At 40.0% G+C, this 25,203-nt stretch overlaps 1 protein-coding gene across 1 annotated transcript in view; it reads left to right on the forward strand.

Annotated features, from left to right (window-relative positions):
• Nucleotides 1-25,203, forward strand: part of slc25a22a (solute carrier family 25 member 22a) — a 95,448-nt gene that overhangs the window by 12,715 nt on the left and 57,530 nt on the right. The window contains exon 2 of the mRNA XM_036961212.2: nucleotides 9,052-9,351. Coding sequence (XP_036817107.2) covers nucleotides 9,332-9,351 — 20 coding nt within the window. The 5' untranslated portion in view covers nucleotides 9,052-9,331. The remainder of the gene's footprint in view (nucleotides 1-9,051; nucleotides 9,352-25,203) is intronic.

Genomic DNA, 25,203 nt, shown 5'->3' on the forward strand with positions numbered 1-25,203 from the left:
CTACCTTCTAGCCCGAGGTCCCGCGCGCTATCGACTGTGCCGCAAAAGCATGCTCGTGCGGCAGCGTCGAAATTCCGCGCGTTTATAAACCCAGGGTCGTTACAATGTCAACACGGTAGAATTCAATGGCTTTACTTCATTCTTACATATTCTATGTTTGAGCTGCTTTTCAAAGCAAAAAAAAGTTGAATTGAAAACATTATTGTCATTTTTAAAAGGGATTTTCATACTTAGTAAGCTAGGACTGATGGTTTGGTTAGCTGAGCTAGCAAGTCTGTTTGGTTACCACGGCAACCACTGTAGCTATCTAGTAAACATGCTAGCTACTTCAGTGGATGTTGAACACATTTTCTACCTGCAAATTAACACACTTCTAGAGGTAAATGTGTTTAATTATAGCCATGGTATAAAAGGGATAATCAACTCGGGTCTCTATTCGTTCTGTGGGAAAATAATGCAACTCTGTGGAAGGTCAGTTTTTCCTACTCCACTAAGCGCGTCGAGGAACACACCTTCCACGGCGTTCATTGATTTTCCATACAACGCATTGTATTATCGTTGTATTATCCTTTACTTATATAGTTACACGTTTATTTGCCATGTGTAAATGAATTCTTCAGAATTCTTCATTCCCTATATAGTGCACTACTTTTATGGGTCCTTGTCAAAAGTAGTGCACGAGGGAATAAGGTTCTATAGGGCCCTGGTTAACAGTAGTGCACTATATAGGGAATAGGGTTCTATAGGGCTGTATCTGTAGTAATGTAGTACTGTAGTATCTGTTGTACTGTAGTAATGTAGTATCTGTAGTAATGTAGTATCTGTTGTACTGTAGTAATGTAGTATCTGTAGTAATGTAGTATCTGTTGTACTGTAGCACTCTAGTAATGTAGTATCTGTTGTACTGTAGCACTCTAGTAATGTAGTATCTATATACCGAGTCATGAAGCCTCAGTACGCATCATAATCAGTCAGCCAATACCGAGTCATGTAGCCTCAGTACGTATCATGTTCAGTCAGCCAATACGAGTCATGTAGCCTCAGTACGCATCATAATCAGTCAGCCAATACCGAGTCATGTAGCCTCAGTACGCATCATGTCCAGTCAGCCAATACCGAGTCATGTAGCCTCAGTACGCATCATAATCAGTCAGCCAATACAGAGTCATGTAGCCTCAGTACGCATCATAATCAGTCAGCCAATACCAAGTCATGTAGCCTCAGTACGCATCATAATCAGTCAGCCAATACCGAGTCATGTAGCCTCAGTACACATCATAATCAGTCAGCCAATACCGAGTCATGTAGCCTCAGTACGCATCATAATCAGTCAGTCATATACAGGCAGAGCAAAGTCATATCAAAAACGTTTTAAAAAGGCAGGATGATTGAAGAGTATGTGAACTAAAAATTCAAACCATGATCGAACAGCTGGAGTTTTGCTTGTTAGATTATTTCAGTTAGGTTATTTCAGTTAGATTATTCTATTTAGATTATTTCAGTTAGATTATTTCAGTTAGATTATTCTAGTTAAATTATTTCAATTAGATTATTCTACTGAGATTATTCTACTTAGATTATTCTAGTTAGATTATTCTACTGAGATTATTCTACTTAGATTATTCTAGTTAGATTATTCTAGTTAGATTATTCTAGTTAGATTATTTTTGTTAGATTATTTCAGTTAGATTATTTCGATTAGATTATTTTAGTTAGATTATTTTAGTTAGATTATTTTAGTTAGATTATTCTAGTTAGATTATTCTAGTTAGATTATTCCAATTAGATGATTCTAGTTAGATTATTTCAGTTAGATTATTTCAGTTAGATTATTCTAGTTAGATTATTCCAATTAGATGATTCTAGTTAGATTATTTCAGTTAGATTATTTCAATTAGATTATTTTGGGATGACAGTCAGCAAGTGCATAATGTAGGCCTGTTGTAAGGATCAGACCCTGTGTCTTTCAGCATAGCACAGGTATTTTTTTATGGCCCAACTGTTGAGGATTTAATGGTGAGCAAGGGTCAGTTTAGTCAAGCCCTGACTGTTATCTGCCTCATTTAGGGCCTAGTTCTTTTGGCAACACTTTAACCAGGCTGGTTATCAGTTGATGTTCTGTATCTGTAGTCACTGCAGTTCAGTTGGAGTCCAGGGTCTTGTTCATTCGGCAACAAACGGAAGAAAACTGACTAAAAAAAGGGAGGGACACCTATCCTTGTCTAATAAGAAATCCCTGTTTACATTTTCTGTTGCAAAATGTTTTAAAATATTTTGTTACTGTTGTGACCTAATGAACAGAACCCTTGTTAGGGGGACTGACTGTAGCATTGTAGCTTAAAGAGTTCAATGTTCTGCTGTCCTGGTAACCAAGGTTGCATCCCAAATAGAACCCTATTCCCTATATAGTGCACTACTTTAGACCAGAGCCCTATAGAATCCTATTCCCTATATAGTGCACTACTTTAGACCAGAGCCCTATAGAACCCTATTCCCTATATAGTGCACTACTTTAGACCAGAGCCCTATAGAACCCTATTCCCTATATAGTGCACTACTTTAGACCAGAGCCCTATAGAACCCTATTCCCTATATAGTGCACTACTTTAGACCAGAGCCCTATAGAACCCTATTCCCTATATAATGCACTACTTTAAATCTGGGCCTTATAGAACCCTATTCCCTATATAGTGCACTACTTTAGACCAGAGCCCTATGGGGGCTAGGGAGTAGGGTGCTATATGGTTCCTAGTCAGAAGTAGTGCACTACATAGGGAATAGAGCACAAGTTGGAACATAGGTAAGTTGCTTATTCAACATTTCTATTGTTATTTATCAGTGTTATCAGTCTTCAAAGTACAAAGTAAAGATAGGAAGTGTGTGTGGGTGTGTGTGACGTTTCAAGTCACATTGGAGTGCCACATAAGAAGTTCCACAATAGGCCTGTAACCTGTAGTTTGCCAGATGTGCAGTTTGCTGTCTACTCAACATTTAATTGTTATTTAATTATTTAACCTTTATTTAACTAGGCAAGTCAGTTATTAAGAATGAATTATTATTTAAAATGCCGGTCTAAACGGGCCAAACCCGACGACGCTGGGACAGTTGTGCGCTGCCCTGTGGGACTCCCAATCACGTCCGGATGTGATGCAGCCTGGGTAGGCTAGCCTATTTCTCAACCTCTCTGTTTCTATAGTGGATCAGTTGTTTCTCTGTTTCTATAGTGGATCAGTTGTTTCTCTGTTTCCATAGTGGATCAGTTGTTTCTCTGTTTCCATAGTGGATCAGTTGTTTCTCTGTTTCTATAGTAGATCAGTTGTTTCTCTGTTTCTATAGTGGATCAGTTGTTTCTCTGTTTCCATAGTGGATCAGTTGTTTCTCTGTTTCTATAGTGGATCAGTTGTTTCTCTGTTTCCATAGTGGATCAGTTGTTTCTCTGTTTCTATAGTGGATCAGTTGTTTATCTGTTTCTATAGTGGATCAGTTGTTTCTCTGTTTCTATAGTGGATCAGTTGTTTCTCTGTTTCCATAGTGGATCAGTTGTTTCTCTGTTTCTATAGTGGATCAGTTGTTTCTCTGTTTCTCTGTTTCTATAGTGGATCAGTTGTTTCTCTGTTTCTATAGTGGATCAGTTGTTTCTCTGTTTCCATAGTGGATCAGTTGTTTCTCTGTTTCTATAGTGGATCAGTTGTTCCTCTGTTTCCATAGTGGATCAGTTGTTTCTCTGTTTCTATAGTGGATCAGTTGTTTATCTGTTTCCATAGTGGATCAGTTGTTTCTCTGTTTCCATTGTGGATCCGTTGTTTCTCTGTTTCTATAGTGGATCAGTTGTTTCTCTGTTTCCATAGTGGATCAGTTGTTTCTCTGTTTCTCTGTTTCTATAGTGGATCAGTTGTTTCTCTGTTTCTCTGTTTCTATAGTGGATCAGTTGTGTCTCTGTTTCCATAGTGGATCAGTTGTTTCTCTGTTTCTATAGTGGATCAGTTGTTTCTCTGTTTCTATAGTGGATCAGTTGTTTCTCTGTTTCTATAGTGGATCAGTTGTTTCTCTGTTTCTATAGTGGATCAGTTGTTTCTCTGTTTCTATAGTGGACCAGTTGTTTCTCTGTTTCTATAGTGGATCAGTTGTTTCTCTGTTTCTATAGTGGATCAGTTGTTTCTCTGTTTCTATAGTGGATCAGTTGTTTCTCTGTTTCTATAGTGGATCAGTTGTTTCTCTGTTTCCATAGTGGATCAGTTGTTTCTCTGTTTCCATAGTGGATCAGTTGTTTCTCTGTTTCTATAGTGGATCAGTTATGCTAGTAGCATGCTAGAAACAGACAATGTTAATGTATATTGCATTAAGCTAGCTAGTAGCATGCTAGAAACAGACGATGTTAATGTATATTGCATTAAGCTAGCTAGTAGCATGCTAGAAACAGACGATGTTAATGTATATTGCATTAAGCTAGCTAGTAGCATGCTAGAAACAGACGATGTTAATGTATATTGCATTAAGCTAGATAGTAGCATGCTAGAAACAGACATTGTTTATATATTGCATTAAGCTAGCTAGTAGCATGCTAGAAACAGACAATGTTAATGTATATTGCATTAAGCTAGATTGTAGCATGCTAGAAACAGACATTGTTTATATATTGCATTAAGCTAGCTACAGTAGGTTACACTGCTACTGTCATAGTTCTATGGCACAGCTACATTTCAGTGGCCACTAGCCATGATTGAGACAATGCTATTAACATGTAGTCTAATGTTTGAGCACAACGCTACAGCGCCAGTTACTGCTACTGGCGTAGTTGGTACCGAATCCAGATGGATCCTAGTGAGTCGGTCACAGTGAGGTGGGAGCAGCTCTGGAGAGAGAGAGCACACTGTCAGTTTGAAGGGATTGGAAGGGATGATGATTCCTAGGGGATTAGAGTGGTCCGTGCCAACCTGTCGCCTGCGTTCTACTATCACACACACACACACGCACACACGCACACGCACACACACACACACACACACAAGTCTTGTATACGCATACTTCATATAAAGTACTATATAATCATTAAACCCTGAATCTGCAACACTATATAATCATTTTATTTCAAGAAACCCTTGTAATTGATATTGGTTCAGAGGATTTGCAAAGTAAACTGCCTAGAAAAAGGAAGCAGTAAAATTAGAACAGCGAGAAGTTAACAAAAAGCCAGAGGCCTGGGAAGAGAAGTGAGAGAGAGAGGACAGAGGCCTGGGAAGAGATGTGAGAGAGAGAGAGGGCAGATGCCTGGGAAGAGAAGTGAGAGAGAGAGAGGACAGATGCCTGGGAAGAGAAGTGAGAGAGAGAGAGGACAGATGCCTGGGAAGAGATGTGAGAGAGAGAGAGGACAGATGCCTGGGAAGAGAAGTGAGAGAGAGAGAGAGAGGACAGATGCCTGGGAAGAGATGTGTGAGAGAGAGAGGACAGAGGCCTGGGAAGAGATGTGTGAGAGAGAGAGGACAGAGGCCTGGGAAGAGAAGTGAGAGAGAGAGAGGACAGATGCCTGTGAGAGAGAGAGGACAGAGGCCTGAGAAGAGAAGTGAGAGAGAGAGAGGACAGATGCCTGTGAGAGAGAGAGAGAGATGACAGAGGCCTGGGAAGAGAAGTGAGAGAGGACAGAGGACAGAGGCCTGGGAAGAGAAGTGTGAGAGAGAGAGGACAAAGGCCTGGGAAGAGAAGTGAGAGAGAGAGAGGACAGAGGCCTGGGAAGAGAGAGAGAAAGAAAGAAGAGAGGACATAGGCCTGTCAGAGAGAGAGATAGAAAGAAGAGAGGACAGATGCCTGTCAGAGAGAGATAGAAAGAAGTGAGGACAGAGGCCTGTCAGAGAGAGAGATAGAAAGAAGAGAGGATAGATGCCTGTCAGAGAGAGATATAGAAAGAAGAGAGGACAGATGCCTGTCAGAGAGAGAGATAGAAAGAAGAGAGGACAGATGCCTATGAGAGAGAGAGAGAGAGAGAGAAAGAAGAGAGGACAGAGGCCTGTCAGAGAGAGAGATAGAAAGAAGAGAGGACAGAGGCCTGTCAGAGAGAGAGATAGAAAGAAGAGAGGACAGAGGCCTGTCAGAGAGAGAGATAGAAAGAAGAGAGGACAGAGGCCTGTCAGAGAGAGAGATAGAAGAGAGGACAGAGGCCTCTCAGAGAGAGAGAGAAAGAGGGAGAGAGAGAGAGAGAGAGAGAAAGGACTGTGGACTGTAGTCTGTAGTCTGTAGTCTGGACTGTGAAGCCACAGGGAACAGAAGAGAGGTCAGGTGAGGTGAGAGGGAAGCGAGAGGAGGAGAGGAGAGGTGAAGGGAGGTGAGGGGAGGTGAGAAGGAGGGGAGGAGAGGAGAAGAGAGGAGAGGTGAGGTGAGAGGGAGGAGAGGAGAGGAGAAGAGAGGAGAGGTGAGGTGAGACAGGAAGTGGAGAGGAGAGGGAAGAGAAGAGAGGAGAATTGAGGTGAGAGGGAGGAGAAGAGAGGAGAGGTGATGTGAGACAGGAAGTGGAGAGGAGAGGGCGTAGGTCCTCCATTGGGACTCGTCAGTGAGATAGTGACCTCATCTGACCCCTACACTACAGCCCACCACACACACACACACACACACACACACACACACACACACACACACACACACACACACACACACACACACACACACACACACACACACACACACACACAAGCACAGTGTACAGCACAGCCAGGGCCCTGAGTCCCCATCCAAACCAAATGCAACACACTGCCATGGAGCACAGCTGCATTCTCAGTGTCCACTGCTCCAGCTGTGTTCATTCTAGGCCTGGTACTCACAAGATAAATATCCATGCTGTTCCATCTCTACTGTATAGGCCTAATTGTATACCGAGGATCTGTTTTTCAAGTAAAAAGATAAGTCAGAAAAAGTCTGAGTGGAAAAGAAAGAATGTTCTGTGTTGGAGAGTCACGACTAAAGAGGAAAAGGGTGGGGGGTGGGGGGTGGGTGGGAGAGGGTGGGAGGGAGGGAGAGGGTGGGAGGGAGGGAGGGAGGGAGGGAGAAGGAGAGAGTCACGACTGAAAAGGAAAAGGGTGGGGGGGGGAGGGTGAGAGGGATGGAGAGAGAAGGAGGAGGGGGGGAAAGAGAGGGAGGGAGGGAGAAAGCGAAAAGGTGGGTGGGAGGGAGGGAGGGAGAAGGGGGAGGAAGAGAGAGAGAGGGGGAGGGAGAGAGAAGGAGGGAGGGATAAGGGGGGCTGGGTAATAGCTCGGCGAGAGAGACGTCGTGATTGGTTGTGGAAAGGGGGTGGAGAGCGTGTAGGGGGAAATGGTAAGCAGATTTCCACATCAGGGCTGTTTCTGCTCTGCTGTGTACCACACATCAGGGCTGTTTCTGCTCTGCTGTGTACCACACATCAGGGCTGTTTCTGCTCTACTGTGTACCACACATCAGGGCTGTTTCTGCTCTGCTGTGTACCACACATCAGGGCTGTTTCTGCTCTGCTGTGTACCACACATCAGGGCTGTTTCTGCTCTACTGTGTACCACACATCAGGGCTGTTTCTGCTCTACTGTGTACCACACATCAGGGCTGTTTCTGCTCTACTGTGTACCACACATCAGGGCTGTTTCTACTCTACTGTGTACCACACATCAGGGCTGTTTCTGCTCTGCTGTGTACCACACATCAGGGCTGTTTCTGCTCTACTGTGTACCACACATCAGGGCTGTTTCTGCTCTGCTGTGTACCACACATCAGGGCTGTTTCTGCTCTACTGTGTACCACACATCAGGGCTGTTTATGCTCTGCTGTGTACCACACATCAGGGCTGTTTCTGCTCTACTGTGTACCACACATCAGGGCTGTTTCTGCTCTACTGTGTACCACACATCAGGGCTGTTTCTGCTCTACTGTGTACCACACATCAGGGGCTGTTTCTGCTCTACTGTGTACCACACATCAGGGGCTTCCGAGTGGCGCAGCAGTCTAAGACACTACGTCTCAGTCCTAGTCACCGGTTCGGATCCTGGCTGTATCACATCCGGCCGTCATAAAGGGTACATAAATCAAATGTAGCGTCTTCCTCTAAGTTTTACCACCAGTCTGATTATGAAGCTTTATGTGGATGCTTTTTCTTTGTGCTTCACCAATTCAATACAGAACATAATGTAGACCGTGTAAACGCAAACCAAGCAACACCAGGCAACGTACATGCAAACAGATATACTCTGCTATAGGGCAACACCAGGCAACGTACATGCAAACAGATATACTCTGCTATAGGGCAACACCAGGCAACGTACATGCAAACAGATATACTCTGCTATAGGGCAACACCTGGCAACGTACATGCAAACAGATATACTCTGCTATAGGGCAACACCAGTGTAATGTCAGTACAGTATTCTGATGGCCACCCATCATTAAAACCTCTTATTAAGGATCGGATCCATTTTTTTTTTTTTCATTTTTCGCCTAAAATCTAACTGCCTGTAGCTCAGGCCCTGAAGCAAGGATATGCATATTCTTGGTACCATTTGAAAGAAAACACTTTGACGGTTGTGGAAATGTGAAATTAATGTAGGAGAATATAACACATTAGATAATAGATTAGATAATAATAATAAAAGATAATACAAACAAAAAAATATGTGTTTTCTATGATTTTATATGTTCCATCATCTTTGAAATGCAGGAGAAAGGCCATAATATCATATTGGAGTTTAGGCGCAATTTAGATTTTGGCCACTAGATGACAGTAGTGTGCCAGCAAAGTTTCTTATTGATCCAGTGAAGCGTTGCAATATATAAGCCTTTGATGTGAGGATACTGCTAACTGAATGAGTATAGCAGCCCACGATAAGGCCACTTTGACAATGTAGGACAAGTCTTAGGAAACAATGTTGTATGGTGACTGTGTGTGTGTGTGTGTGTGTGTGTGTGTGTGTGTGTGTGTGTGTGTGTGTGTGTGTGTGTGTGTGTGTGTGTGTCTGTGTGTTGTTGACGTATTTCAGGGCAACAACCCCTTGTCCCGAGCGTTGATGTTGTTAGCTAACAGCTTCTATCTTTCACCTGTTTCAGATATCCCTCCCTATCGGACCTCAACTTCTTGCGCTTCAGAGGCCAGCTGACAGACAAGACAACTGACTGATCGAAAATAATAATAATAATAATAACGTTTGGATTCAAAGTATTAAAGACACAGAAACTAAGGAAGAGCTAACCAAGCTAACCAAGCAAACAGCATTATAGACTAAAGAAAGAAACACACAACAACAATAACAACAGCAGCAGATGGACTGACTGGCACATCAGACAGACACATATCAACTCTCTGACGACCAGCCGGCGCCTCACATAAATGGCTGACAAGCAGATCAGGTGAGCTAATGGCTACAAAGACTACACTGTGAAATAGAACCCTATTCCCTATATAGTACAGGACTTTAGACCAGAGCCCTATAGAACCCTATTCCCTATATAATACACTACTTTAGACCAGAGCCCTATAGAACCCTATTCCCTATATAATACACTACTTTAGACCAGAGCCCTATAGAACCCTATTCCCTATATAGTGCACTACTTTAGATCAGAGCCCTATATAACCCTATTCCCTATATAGTACACTACTTTAGACCAGAGCCCTATAGAACCCTATTCCCTATATAATACACTACTTTAGACCAGAGCCCTATAGAACCCTATTCCCTATATAGTGCACTACTTTAGACCAGAGCCCTATAGAACCCTATTCCCTATATATAGTGCACTACTTTAGACCAGAGCCCTATAGAACCCTATTCCCTATATAATACACTACTTTAGACCAGAGCCCTATAGAACCCTATTCCCTATATAGTACACTACTTTAGATCAGAGCCCTATATAACCCTATTCCCTATATAGTACACTACTTTAGACCAGAGCCCTATAGAACCGTATTCCCTATATATTACACTACTTTAGACCAGAGCCCTATAGAACCCTGTCTTTTCAGCCATCTATTTCCTGTGTTTATTAGGTGTTTTTCAGCTGTCTATTTCCTGTGTTTAAGAGGTGTTTTTCAGTATTTCCTGTGCTTGAGAGGTTTTTTCAGTATTTCCTGTGTTTAAGAGGTGTTTTTCAGCCATCTATTTCCTGTGTTTGAGAGGTATTTTTCAGTATTTCCTGTGTTTGAGAGGTATTTTTCAGTATTTCCTGTGTTTAAGAGGTGTTTTTCAGCCATCTATTTCCTGTGTTTGAGAGGTATTTTTCAATATTTCCTGTGTTTGAGAGGTATTTTTCAGTATTTCCTGTGTTTGAGAGGTGTTTTTCAGCCATCTATTTCCTGTGTTTGAGAGGTATTTTTCAGCCATCTATTTCCTGTGTTTGAGAGGTATTTTTCAGTATTTCCTGTGTTTAAGAGGTATTTTTCAGTATTTCCTGTGTTTGAGAGGTATTTTTCAGTATTTTCTGTGTTTAAGAGGTGTTTGTCAGCCATCTATTTCCTGTGTTTAAGAGGTGTTTTTCAGCCATCTATTTCCTGTGTTTGAGAGGTATTTTTCAGCCATCTATTTCCTGTGTTTGATAGGTATTTTTCAGTATTTCCTGTGTTTAAGAGGTGTTTTTCAGCCATCTATTTCCTGTGTGTGATAGGTGTTTGTCAGCCATCTATTTCCTGTGTTTAAGAGGTGTTTTTCAGCCATCTATTTCCTGTGTTTGAGAGGTGTTTGTCAGCCATCTATTTCCTGTGTTTGAGAGGTGTTTGTCAGCCATCTATTTCCTGTGTTTGAGAGGTGTTTGTCAGCCATCTATTTCCTGTGTTTAAGAGGTGTTTGTCAGCCATCTATTTCCTGTGTTTAAGAGGTGTTTTTCAGCCATCTATTTCCTGTGTTTGAGAGGTATTTTTCTAGTATTTCCTGTGTTTAAGAGGTGTTTTTTCAGTATTTCCTGTGTTTGAGAGGTATTTTTCAGTATTTCCTGTGTTTAAGAGTTATTTTTCAGTATTTCCTGTGTTTGAGATGTGTTTTTCTAGTATTTCCTGTGTTTAAGAGGTGTTTTTCCAGTATTTCCTGTGTTTGAGAGGTATTTTTCAGTATTTCCTGTGTTTAAGAGGTGTTTTTTCAGTATTTCCTGTGTTTGAGAGGTATTTTTCAGTATTTCCTGTGTTTAAAAGGTGCTTAATCTTCTTGTCACTTAAATGTCACTTTATTGGTTTGTTTTTAATTGTACTCCTGGGACTCTTTCATCCTCTTTCCTGTCGTTTTGTCCCGTTAACGTTACGACTGCAGAAATGTTTGTAATGACCTTTCACCCCGGTAATGTCTGAAATGGGCTCAAAAGCAGTACGTTGTCTTTCTGTTGCATCAATCAGAACGCCAAAGCTTCGTCTGGGATTTACTGTCTCGACATTTACAAGAAAAAGAAGAAAGAGACCTTTATTTTGATGGGTGGAATTGAAAAAGGTTATAATTTAATACAGTTGAAATGTTTACAAATGAGATGCTGTGAAATGACAGGGAAAGTACAACCTAGTCAGTTGTAAAGGGAAAGTACAACCTAGTCAGTTGTAAAGTACAACCTAGTCAGTTGTAAAGGTAAACTACAACCTAGTCAGTTGTAAAGGTAAAGTACAACCTAGTCAGTTGTAAAGGTAAAGTACAACCTAGTCAGTTGTAAAGTACAACCTAGTCAGTTGTAAAGGTAAAGTACAACCTAGTCAGTTGTAAAGGTAAAGTACAACCTAGTCAGTTGTACAGGGAAAGTACAACCTAGTCAGTTGTACAGGGAAAGTACAACCTAGTCAGTTGTAAAGTACAACCTAGTCAGTTGTAAAGGTTAAGTACAACCTAGTCAGTTGTAAAGGTAAAGTACAACCTAGTCAGTTGTAAAGGTAAAGTACAACCTAGTCAGTTGTACAGGGAAAGTACAACCTAGTCAGTTGTACAGGGAAAGTACAACCTAGTCAGTTGTAAAGGTAAAGTACAACCTAGTCAGTTGTAAAGTACAACCTAGTCAGTTGTAAAGGTAAAGTACAACCTAGTCAGTTGTAAAGGTAAAGTACAACCTGGTCAGTTGTAAAGTACAACCTAGTCAGTTGTACAGGGAAAGTACAACCTAGTCAGTTGTAAAGTACAACCTAGTCAGTTGTAAAGGTAAAGTACAACCTAGTCAGTTGTAAAGGTAAAGTACAACCTAGTCAGTTGTAAAGTACAACCTAGTCAGTTGTAAAGGGAAAGTACAACCTAGTCAGTTGTAAAGTACAACCTAGTCAGTTGTAAAGGTAAAGTACAACCTAGTCAGTTGTAAAGTACAACCTAGTCAGTTGTAAAGGTAAAGTACAACCTAGTCAGTTGTAAAGTACAACCTAGTCAGTTGTAAAGTACAACCTAGTCAGTTGTAAAGGTAAAGTACAACCTAGTCAGTTGTACAGGGAAAGTACAACCTAGTCAGTTGTACAGGGAAAGTACAACCTAGTCAGTTGTAAAGGGAAAGTACAACCTAGTCAGTTGTACAGGGAAAGTACAACCTAGTCAGTTGTAAAGTACAACCTAGTCAGTTGTAAAGGGAAAGTACAACCTAGTCAGTTGTACAGGGAAAGTACAACCTAGTCAGTTGTAAAGTACAACCTAGTCAGTTGTAAAGGGAAAGTACAACCTAGTCAGTTGTACAGGGAAAGTACAACCTAGTCAGTTGTACAGGGAAAGTACAACCTAGTCAGTTGTAAAGGGAAAGTACAACCTAGTCAGTTGTAAAGTACAACCTAGTCAGTTGTAAAGGGAAAGTACAACCTAGTCAGTTGTACAGGGAAAGTACAACCTAGTCAGTTGTAAAGTACAGCCTAGTCAGTTGTAAAGGTAAAGTACAACCTAGTCAGTTGTAAAGTACAACCTAGTCAGTTGTAAAGGTAAAGTACAACCTAGTCAGTTGTAAAGTACAACCTAGTCAGTTGTACAGGTAAAGTACAACCTAGTCAGTTGTAAAGTACAACCTAGTCAGCTGTACAGGGAAAGTACAACCTAGTCAGTTGTACAGGGAAAGTACAACCTAGTCAGTTGTAAAGTACAACCTAGTCAGTTGTAAAGTACAACCTAGTCAGTTGTAAAGGTAAAGTACAACCTAGTCAGTTGTAAAGTACAACCTAGTCAGTTGTAAAGGGAAAGTACAACCTAGTCAGTTGTAAAGTACAACCTAGTCAGTTGTAAAGGGAAAGTACAACCTAGTCAGTTGTAAAGTACAACCTAGTCAGTTGTAAAGGGAAAGTACAACCTAGTCAGTTGTAAAGTACAACCTAGTCAGTTGTAAAGTACAACCTAGTCAGTTGTAAAGGGAAAGTACAACCTAGTCAGTTGTAAAGGTAAAGTACAACCTAGTCAGTTGTAAAGTACAACCTAGTCAGTTGTAAAGTACAACCTAGTCAGTTGTAAAGGGAAAGTACAACCTAGTCAGTTGTAAAGGGAAAGTACAACCTAGTCAGTTGTACAGGTAAAGTACAACCTAGTCAGTTGTAAAGTACAACCTAGTCAGTTGTACAGGGAAAGTACAACCTAGTCAGTTGTACAGGGAAAGTACAACCTAGTCAGTTGTAAAGTACAACCTAGTCAGTTGTACAGGGAAAGTACAACCTAGTTAGTTGTACAGGGAAAGTACAACCTAGTCAGTTGTAAAGGGAAAGTACAACCTAGTCAGTTGTAAAGGGAAAGTACAACCTAGTCAGTTGTAAAGTACAACCTAGTCAGTTGTAAAGGGAAAGTACAACCTAGTCAGTTGTAAAGGGAAAGTATAACCTAGTCAGTTGTAAAGTACAACCTAGTCAGTTGTAAAGGTAAAGTACAACCTAGTCAGTTGTACAGGGAAAGTACAACCTAGTCAGTTGTAAAGGTAAAGTACAACCTAGTCAGTTGTAAAGTACAACCTAGTCAGTTGTAAAGTACAACCTAGTCAGTTGTAAAGGTAAAGTACAACCTAGTCAGTTGTAAAGTACAACCTAGTCAGTTGTAAAGTACAACCTAGTCAGTTGTAAAGGGAAAGTACAACCTAGTCAGTTGTAAAGGGAAAGTACAACCTAGTCAGTTGTACAGGTAAAGTACAACCTAGTCAGTTGTAAAGTACAACCTAGTCAGTTGTAAAGTACAACCTTGTCAGTTGTACAGGGAAAGTACAACCTAGTCAGTTGTAAAGGTAAAGTACAACCTAGTCAGTTGTAAAGGGAAAGTACAACCTAGTCAGTTGTAAAGGGAAAGTACAACCTAGTCAGTTGTAAAGGGAAAGTACAACCTAGTCAGTTGTACAGGGAAAGTACAACCTAGTTAGTTGTACAGGGAAAGTACAACCTAGTCAGTTGTAAAGGGATAGTACAACCTAGTCAGTTGTAAAGGGAAAGTACAACCTAGTCAGTTGTAAAGTACAACCTAGTCAGTTGTAAAGGGAAAGTACAACCTAGTCAGTTGTAAAGTACAACCTAGTCAGTTGTAAAGGGAAAGTACAACCTAGTCAGTTGTACAGGGAAAGTATAACCTAGTCAGTTGTAAAGTACAACCTAGTCAGTTGTAAAGGGAAAGTACAACCTAGTCAGTTGTAAAGGGAAAGTACAACCTAGTCAGTTGTAAAGTACAACCTAGTCAGTTGTAAAGGTAAAGTACAACCTAGTCAGTTGTAAAGTACAACCTAGTCAGTTGTAAAGGGAAAGTACAACCTAGTCAGTTGTAAAGGTAAAGTACAACCTAGTCAGTTGTAAAGGTAAAGTACAACCTAGTCAGTTGTAAAGTACAACCTAGTCAGTTGTAAAGTACAACCTAGTCAGTTGTAAAGGTAAAGTACAACCTAGTCAGTTGTAAAGGGAAAGTACAACCTAGTCAGTTGTACAGGTAAAGTACAACCTAGTCAGTTGTAAAGTACAACCTAGTCAGTTGTACAGGGAAAGTACAACCTAGTCAGTTGTACAGGGAAAGTACAACCTAGTCAGTTGTAAAGTACAACCTAGTCAGTTGTACAGGGAAAGTACAACCTAGTTAGTTGTACAGGGAAAGTACAACCTAGTCAGTTGTAAAGGGAAAGTACAACCTAGTCAGTTGTAAAGGGAAAGTACAACCTAGTCAGTTGTAAAGTACAACCTAGTCAGTTGTAAAGGGAAAGTACAACCTAGTCAGTTGTAAAGGGAAAGTATAACCTAGTCAGTTGTAAAGTACAACCTAGTCAGTTGTAAAGGTAAAGTACAACCTAGTCAGTTGTACAGGGAAAGTACAACCTAGTCAGTTGTAAAGGTAAAGTACAACCTAGTCAGTTGTAAAGTACAACCTAGTCAGTTGTAAAGTACAACCTAGTCAGTTGTAAAGGTAAAGTACAACCTAGTCAGTTGTAAAGTACAACCTAGTCAGTTGTAAAGTACAACCTAGTCAGTTGTAAAGGGAAAGTACAACCTAGTCAGTTGTAAAGGGAAAGTACAACCTAGTCAGTTGTACAGGTAAAGTACAACCTAGTCAGTTGTAAAGTACAACCTAGTCAGTTGTAAAGTACAACCTTGTCAGTTGTACAGGGAAAGTACAACCTAGTCAGTTGTAAAGGTAAAGTACAACCTAGTCAGTTGTAAAGGGAAAGTACAACCTAGTCAGTTGTAAAGGGAAAGTACAACCTAGTCAGTTGTAAAGGGAAAGTACAACCTAGTCAGTTGTACAGGGAAAGTACAACCTAGTTAGTTGTACAGGGAAAGTACAACCTAGTCAGTTGTAAAGGGATAGTACAACCTAGTCAGTTGTAAAGGGAAAGTACAACCTAGTCAGTTGTAAAGTACAACCTAGTCAGTTGTAAAGGGAAAGTACAACCTAGTCAGTTGTAAAGTACAACCTAGTCAGTTGTAAAGGGAAAGTACAACCTAGTCAGTTGTACAGGGAAAGTATAACCTAGTCAGTTGTAAAGTACAACCTAGTCAGTTGTAAAGGGAAAGTACAACCTAGTCAGTTGTAAAGGGAAAGTACAACCTAGTCAGTTGTAAAGTACAACCTAGTCAGTTGTAAAGGTAAAGTACAACCTAGTCAGTTGTAAAGTACAACCTAGTCAGTTGTAAAGGGAAAGTACAACCTAGTCAGTTGTAAAGGTAAAGTACAACCTAGTCAGTTGTAAAGGTAAAGTACAACCTAGTCAGTTGTAAAGTACAACCTAGTCAGTTGTAAAGTACAACCTAGTCAGTTGTAAAGGTAAAGTACAACCTAGTCAGTTGTAAAGTACAACCTAGTCAGTTGTAAAGGTAAAGTACAACCTAGTCAGTTGTACAGGGAAAGTACAACCTAGTCAGTTGTAAAGTACAACCTAGTCAGTTGTAAAGTACAACCTAGTCAGTTGTAAAGGGAAAGTACAACCTAGTCAGTTGTAAAGGGAAAGTACAACCTAGTCAGTTGTACAGGTAAAGTACAGCCTAGTCAGTTGTAAAGGTAAAGTACAACCTAGTCAGTTGTACAGGTAAAGTACAACCTAGTCAGTTGTACAGGGAAAGTACAACCTAGTCAGTTGTACAGGGAAAGTACAACCTAGTCAGTTGTAAAGGTAAAGTACAACCTAGTCAGTTGTACAGGGAAAGTACAACCTAGTCAGTTGTAAAGTACAACCTAGTCAGTTGTAAAGTACAACCTAGTCAGTTGTAAAGGGAAAGTACAACCTAGTCAGTTGTAAAGGGAAAGTACAACCTAGTCAGTTGTACAGGTAAAGTACAGCCTAGTCAGTTGTAAAGGTAAAGTACAACCTAGTCAGTTGTACAGGTAAAGTACAACCTAGTCAGTTGTACAGGGAAAGTACAACCTAGTCAGTTGTACAGGGAAAGTACAACCTAGTCAGTTGTAAAGGGAAAGTACAACCTAGTCAGTTGTAAAGTACAACCTAGTCAGTTGTAAAGGGAAAGTACAACCTAGTCAGTTGTAAAGGGGAAGTACAATCTAGTCAGTTGTACAGGTAAAGTACAGCCTAGTCAGTTGTAAAGGTAAAGTACAACCTAGTCAGTTGTAAAGTACAACCTAGTCAGTTGTAAAGGTAAAGTACAACCTAGTTAGTTGTAAAGGGAAAGTACAACCTAGTCAGTTGTACAGGGAAAGTACAACCTAGTCAGTTGTAAAGTACAACCTAGTCAGTTGTACAGGGAAAGTACAACCTAGTCAGTTGTAAAGGTAAAGTACAACCTAGTCAGTTGTAAAGTACAACCTAGTCAGTTGTAAAGGGAAAGTACAACCAAGTCAGTTGTAAAGGGAAAGTACAACCTAGTCAGTTGTACAGGGAAAGTACAACCTAGTCAGTTGTAAAGTACAACCAAGTCAGTTGTAAAGTACAACCTAGTCAGTTGTAAAGGTAAAGTACAACCTAGTCAGTTGTAAAGTACAACCTAGTCAGTTGTAAAGTACAACCTAGTCAGTTGTAAAGGTAAAGTACAACCTAGTCAGTTGTAAAGGTAAAGTACAACCTAGTCAGTTGTAAAGTACAACCTAGTCAGTTGTAAAGGGAAAGTACAACCTAGTCAGTTGTAAAGGTAAAGTACAACCTAGTCAGTTGTAAAGTACAACCTAGTCAGTTGTACAGGTAAAGTACAACCTAGTCAGTTGTAAAGTACAACCTAGTCAGCTGTACAGGGAAAGTACAACCTAGTCAGTTGTACAGGGAAAGTACAACCTAGTCAGTTGTAAAGTACAACCTAGTCAGTTGTAAAGTACAACCTAGTCAGTTGTAAAGGTAAAGTACAACCCAGTCAGTTGTAAAGTACAACCTAGTCAGTTGTAAAGGGAAAGTACAACCTAGTCAGTTGTAAAGTACAACCTAGTCAGTTGTAAAGGGAAAGTACAACCTAGTCAGTTGTAAAGGGAAAGTATAACCTAGTCAGTTGTAAAGTACAACCTAGTCAGTTGTAAAGGGAAAGTACAACCTAGTCAGTTGTAAAGTACAACCTAGTCAGTTGTAAAGTACAACCTAGTCAGTTGTAAAGGGAAAGTACAACCTAGTCAGTTGTAAAGGTAAAGTACAACCTAGTCAGTTGTAAAGTACAACCTAGTCAGTTGTAAAGTACAACCTAGTCAGTTGTAAAGGGAAAGTACAACCTAGTCAGTTGTAAAGGGAAAGTACAACCTAGTCAGTTGTACAGGTAAAGTACAACCTAGTCAGTTGTAAAGTACAACCTAGTCAGTTGTACAGGGAAAGTACAACCTAGTCAGTTGTACAGGGAAAGTACAACCTAGTCAGTTGTAAAGTACAACCTAGTCAGTTGTACAGGGAAAGTACAACCTAGTTAGTTGTACAGGGAAAGTACAACCTAGTCAGTTGTAAAGGGAAAGTACAACCTAGTCAGTTGTAAAGGGAAAGTACAACCTAGTCAGTTGTACAGGTAAAGTACAGCCTAGTGAGTTGTAAAGGTAAAGTACAACCTAGTCAGTTGTACAGGTAAAGTACAACCTAGTCAGTTGTACAGGGAAAGTACAACCTAGTCAGTTGTACAGGGAAAGTACAACCTAGTCAGTTGTAAAGGGAAAGTACAACCTAGTCAGTTGTAAAGTACAACCTAGTCAGTTGTAAAGGGAAAGTACAACCTAGTCAGTTGTACAGGGAAAGTACAACCTAGTCAGTTGTAAAGGTAAAGTACAACCTAGTCAGTTGTAAAGTACAACCTAGTCAGTTGTAAAGGGAAAGTACAACCTAGTCAGTTGTAAAGGGAAAGTACAACCTAGTCAGTTGTAAAGTACAACCTAGTCAGTTGTAAAGTACAACCTAGTCAGTTGTAAAGGTAAAGTACAACCTAGTCAGTTGCAAAGTACAACCTAGTCAGTTGTAAAGGTAAAGTACAACCTAGTCAGTTGTAAAGTACAACCTAGTCAGTTGTAAAGGGAAAGTACAACCTAGTCAGTTGTAAAGGTAAAGTACAACCTAGTCAGTTGTAAAGTACAACCTAGTCAGTTGTACAGGTAAAGTACAACCTAGTCAGTTGTAAAGTACAACCTAGTCAGCTGTACAGGGAAAGTACAACCTAGTCAGTTGTAAAGGTAAAGTACAACCTAGTCAGTTGTAAAGTACAACCTAGTCAGTTGTAAAGTACAACCTAGTCAGTTGTAAAGGTAAAGTACAACCTAGTCAGTTGTAAAGTACAACCTAGTCAGTTGTAAAGGTAAAGTACAACCTAGTCAGTTGTACAGGGAAAGTACAACCTAGTCAGTTGTAAAGTACAACCTAGTCAGTTGTAAAGTACAACCTAGTCAGTTGTAAAGGGAAAGTACAACCTAGTCAGTTGTAAAGGGAAAGTACAACCTAGTCAGTTGTACAGGTAAAGTACAGCCTAGTCAGTTGTAAAGGTAAAGTACAACCTAGTCAGTTGTACAGGTAAAGTACAACCTAGTCAGTTGTACAGGGAAAGTACAACCTAGTCAGTTGTACAGGGAAAGTACAACCTAGTCAGTTGTAAAGGTAAAGTACAACCTAGTCAGTTGTACAGGGAAAGTACAACCTAGTCAGTTGTAAAGTACAACCTAGTCAGTTGTAAAGTACAACCTAGTCAGTTGTAAAGGGAAAGTACAACCTAGTCAGTTGTAAAGGGAAAGTACAACCTAGTCAGTTGTACAGGTAAAGTACAGCCTAGTCAGTTGTAAAGGTAAAGTACAACCTAGTCAGTTGTACAGGTAAAGTACAACCTAGTCAGTTGTACAGGGAAAGTACAACCTAGTCAGTTGTACAGGGAAAGTACAACCTAGTCAGTTGTAAAGGGAAAGTACAACCTAGTCAGTTGTAAAGTACAACCTAGTCAGTTGTAAAGGGAAAGTACAACCTAGTCAGTTGTAAAGGGGAAGTACAATCTAGTCAGTTGTACAGGTAAAGTACAGCCTAGTCAGTTGTAAAGGTAAAGTACAACCTAGTCAGTTGTAAAGTACAACCTAGTCAGTTGTAAAGGTAAAGTACAACCTAGTTAGTTGTAAAGGGAAAGTACAACCTAGTCAGTTGTACAGGGAAAGTACAACCTAGTCAGTTGTAAAGTACAACCTAGTCAGTTGTACAGGGAAAGTACAACCTAGTCAGTTGTAAAGGTAAAGTACAACCTAGTCAGTTGTAAAGTACAACCTAGTCAGTTGTAAAGGGAAAGTACAACCAAGTCAGTTGTAAAGGGAAAGTACAACCTAGTCAGTTGTACAGGGAAAGTACAACCTAGTCAGTTGTAAAGTACAACCAAGTCAGTTGTAAAGTACAACCTAGTCAGTTGTAAAGGTAAAGTACAACCTAGTCAGTTGTAAAGTACAACCTAGTCAGTTGTAAAGTACAACCTAGTCAGTTGTAAAGGTAAAGTACAACCTAGTCAGTTGTAAAGGTAAAGTACAACCTAGTCAGTTGTAAAGTACAACCTAGTCAGTTGTAAAGGGAAAGTACAACCTAGTCAGTTGTAAAGGTAAAGTACAACCTAGTCAGTTGTAAAGTACAACCTAGTCAGTTGTACAGGTAAAGTACAACCTAGTCAGTTGTAAAGTACAACCTAGTCAGCTGTACAGGGAAAGTACAACCTAGTCAGTTGTACAGGGAAAGTACAACCTAGTCAGTTGTAAAGTACAACCTAGTCAGTTGTAAAGTACAACCTAGTCAGTTGTAAAGGTAAAGTACAACCCAGTCAGTTGTAAAGTACAACCTAGTCAGTTGTAAAGGGAAAGTACAACCTAGTCAGTTGTAAAGTACAACCTAGTCAGTTGTAAAGGGAAAGTACAACCTAGTCAGTTGTAAAGGGAAAGTATAACCTAGTCAGTTGTAAAGTACAACCTAGTCAGTTGTAAAGGGAAAGTACAACCTAGTCAGTTGTAAAGTACAACCTAGTCAGTTGTAAAGTACAACCTAGTCAGTTGTAAAGGGAAAGTACAACCTAGTCAGTTGTAAAGGTAAAGTACAACCTAGTCAGTTGTAAAGTACAACCTAGTCAGTTGTAAAGTACAACCTAGTCAGTTGTAAAGGGAAAGTACAACCTAGTCAGTTGTAAAGGGAAAGTACAACCTAGTCAGTTGTACAGGTAAAGTACAACCTAGTCAGTTGTAAAGTACAACCTAGTCAGTTGTACAGGGAAAGTACAACCTAGTCAGTTGTACAGGGAAAGTACAACCTAGTCAGTTGTAAAGTACAACCTAGTCAGTTGTACAGGGAAAGTACAACCTAGTTAGTTGTACAGGGAAAGTACAACCTAGTCAGTTGTAAAGGGAAAGTACAACCTAGTCAGTTGTAAAGGGAAAGTACAACCTAGTCAGTTGTACAGGTAAAGTACAGCCTAGTCAGTTGTAAAGGTAAAGTACAACCTAGTCAGTTGTACAGGTAAAGTACAACCTAGTCAGTTGTACAGGGAAAGTACAACCTAGTCAGTTGTACAGGGAAAGTACAACCTAGTCAGTTGTAAAGGGAAAGTACAACCTAGTCAGTTGTAAAGTACAACCTAGTCAGTTGTAAAGGGAAAGTACAACCTAGTCAGTTGTACAGGGAAAGTACAACCTAGTCAGTTGTAAAGGTAAAGTACAACCTAGTCAGTTGTAAAGTACAACCTAGTCAGTTGTAAAGGGAAAGTACAACCTAGTCAGTTGTAAAGGGAAAGTACAACCTAGTCAGTTGTACAGGGAAAGTACAACCTAGTCAGTTGTAAAGTACAACCAAGTCAGTTGTAAAGTACAACCTAGTCAGTTGTAAAGGTAAAGTACAACCTAGTCAGTTGTAAAGTACAACCTAGTCAGTTGTAAAGTACAACCTAGTCAGTTGTAAAGGTAAAGTACAACCTAGTCAGTTGCAAAGTACAACCTAGTCAGTTGTAAAGGTAAAGTACAACCTAGTCAGTTGTAAAGTACAACCTAGTCAGTTGTAAAGGGAAAGTACAACCTAGTCAGTTGTAAAGGTAAAGTACAACCTAGTCAGTTGTAAAGTACAACCTAGTCAGTTGTACAGGTAAAGTACAACCTAGTCAGTTGTAAAGTACAACCTAGTCAGCTGTACAGGGAAAGTACAACCTAGTCAGTTGTACAGGGAAAGTACAACCTAGTCAGTTGTAAAGTACAACCTAGTCAGTTGTAAAGTACAACCTAGTCAGTTGTAAAGGTAAAGTACAACCTAGTCAGTTGTAAAGTACAACCTAGTCAGTTGTAAAGGGAAAGTACAACCTAGTCAGTTGTAAAGTACAACCTAGTCAGTTGTAAAGGGAAAGTACAACCTAGTCAGTTGTAAAGGGAAAGTATAACCTAGTCAGTTGTAAAGTACAACCTAGTCAGTTGTAAAGGGAAAGTACAACCTAGTCAGTTGTAAAGTACAACCTAGTCAGTTGTAAAGTACAACCTAGTCAGTTGTAAAGGGAAAGTACAACCTAGTCAGTTGTAAAGTACAACCTAGTCAGTTGTAAAGTACAACCTAGTCAGTTGTAAAGGGAAAGTACAACCTAGTCAGTTGTAAAGGGAAAGTACAACCTAGTCAGTTGTACAGGTAAAGTACAACCTAGTCAGTTGTAAAGTACAACCTAGTCAGTTGTACAGGGAAAGTACAACCTAGTCAGTTGTACAGGGAAAGTACAACCTAGTCAGTTGTAAAGTACAACCTAGTCAGTTGTACAGGGAAAGTACAACCTAGTTAGTTGTACAGGGAAAGTACAACCTAGTCAGTTGTAAAGGGAAAGTACAACCTAGTCAGTTGTAAAGGGAAAGTACAACCTAGTCAGTTGTACAGGTAAAGTACAGCCTAGTCAGTTGTAAAGGTAAAGTACAACCTAGTCAGTTGTACAGGTAAAGTACAACCTAGTCAGTTGTACAGGGAAAGTACAACCTAGTCAGTTGTACAGGGAAAGTACAACCTAGTCAGTTGTAAAGGGAAAGTACAACCTAGTCAGTTGTAAAGTACAACCTAGTCAGTTGTAAAGGGAAAGTACAACCTAGTCAGTTGTACAGGGAAAGTACAACCTAGTCAGTTGTAAAGTACAACCTAGTCAGTTGTAAAGGGAAAGTACAACCTAGTCAGTTGTAAAGGGGAAGTACAATCTAGTCAGTTGTACAGGTAAAGTACAGCCTAGTCAGTTGTAAAGGTAAAGTACAACCTAGTCAGTTGTAAAGTACAACCTAGTCAGTTGTAAAGGTAAAGTACAACCTAGTTAGTTGTAAAGGGAAAGTACAACCTAGTCAGTTGTACAGGGAAAGTACAACCTAGTCAGTTGTAAAGTACAACCTAGTCAGTTGTACAGGGAAAGTACAACCTAGTCAGTTGTAAAGGTAAAGTACAACCTAGTCAGTTGTAAAGTACAACCTAGTCAGTTGTAAAGGGAAAGTACAACCTAGTCAGTTGTAAAGGGAAAGTACAACCTAGTCAGTTGTACAGGGAAAGTACAACCTAGTCAGTTGTAAAGTACAACCTAGTCAGTTGTAAAGGTAAAGTACAACCTAGTCAGTTGTAAAGTACAACCTAGTCAGTTGTAAAGGTAAAGTACAACCTAGTCAGTTGTAAAGTACAATCTAGTCAGTTGTAAAGGGAAAGTACAACCTAGTCAGTTGTAAAGGTAAAGTACAACCTAGTCAGTTGTAAAGTACAACCTAGTCTGTTGTACAGGTAAAGTACAACCTAGTCAGTTGTAAAGTACAACCTAGTCAGCTGTACAGGGAAAGTACAACCTAGTCAGTTGTACAGGGAAAGTACAACCTAGTCAGTTGTAAAGTACAACCTAGTCAGTTGTAAAGTACAACCTAGTCAGTTGTAAAGGTAAAGTACAACCTAGTCAGTTGTAAAGTACAACCTAGTCAGTTGTAAAGGGAAAGTACAACCTAGTCAGTTGTAAAGTACAACCTAGTCAGTTGTAAAGGGAAAGTACAACCTAGTCAGTTGTAAAGGGAAAGTATAACCTAGTCAGTTGTAAAGTACAACCTAGTCAGTTGTAAAGGGAAAGTACAACCTAGTCAGTTGTAAAGTACAACCTAGTCAGTTGTAAAGTACAACCTAGTCAGTTGTAAAGGGAAAGTACAACCTAGTCAGTTGTAAAGGTAAAGTACAACCTAGTCAGTTGTAAAGTACAACCTAGTCAGTTGTAAAGTACAACCTAGTCAGTTGTAAAGGGAAAGTACAACCTAGTCAGTTGTAAAGGGAAAGTACAACCTAGTCAGTTGTACAGGTAAAGTACAACCTAGTCAGTTGTAAAGTACAACCTAGTCAGTTGTACAGGGAAAGTACAACCTAGTCAGTTGTACAGGGAAAGTACAACCTAGTCAGTTGTAAAGTACAACCTAGTCAGTTGTACAGGGAAAGTACAACCTAGTTAGTTGTACAGGGAAAGTACAACCTAGTCAGTTGTAAAGGGAAAGTACAACCTAGTCAGTTGTAAAGGGAAAGTACAACCTAGTCAGTTGTAAAGGGAAAGTACAACCTAGTCAGTTGTAAAGGGAAAGTATAACCTAGTCAGTTGTAAAGTACAACCTAGTCAGTTGTAAAGGTAAAGTACAACCTAGTCAGTTGTACAGGGAAAGTACAACCTAGTCAGTTGTAAAGGTAAAGTACAACCTAGTCAGTTGTAAAGTACAACCTAGTCAGTTGTAAAGTACAACCTAGTCAGTTGTAAAGGTAAAGTACAACCTAGTCAGTTGTAAAGTACAACCTAATCAGTTGTAAAGTACAACCTAGTCAGTTGTAAAGGGAAAGTACAACCTAGTCAGTTGTAAAGGGAAAGTACAACCTAGTCAGTTGTACAGGGAAAGTAAAACCTAGTCAGTTGTACAGGGAAAGTACAACCTAGTCAGTTGTAAAGGGAAAGTACAACCTAGTCAGTTGTAAAGTACAACCTAGTCAGTTGTAAAGGGAAAGTACAACCTAGTCAGTTGTACAGGGAAAGTACAACCTAGTCAGTTGTAAAGTACAACCTAGTCAGTTGTAAAGGGAAAGTACAACCTAGTCAGTTGTAAAGGGGAAGTACAATCTAGTCAGTTGTACAGGTAAAGTACAGCCTAGTCAGTTGTAAAGGTAAAGTACAACCTAGTTAGTTGTAAAGGGAAAGTACAACCTAGTCAGTTGTACAGGGAAAGTACAACCTAGTCAGTTGTAAAGTACAACCTAGTCAGTTGTACAGGGAAAGTACAACCTAGTCAGTTGTAAAGGTAAAGTACAACCTAGTCAGTTGTAAAGTACAACCTAGTCAGTTGTAAAGGGAAAGTACAACCTAGTCAGTTGTAAAGGGAAAGTACAACCTAGTCAGTTGTACAGGGAAAGTACAACCTAGTCAGTTGTAAAGTACAACCAAGTCAGTTGTAAAGTACAACCTAG

Source organism: Oncorhynchus mykiss, chromosome 2 (genome assembly GCF_057628025.1).
Source record: "Oncorhynchus mykiss isolate SJ-2025 chromosome 2, ASM5762802v1, whole genome shotgun sequence".
Classification (NCBI taxonomy): Eukaryota; Metazoa; Chordata; class Actinopteri; order Salmoniformes; family Salmonidae; genus Oncorhynchus; species Oncorhynchus mykiss.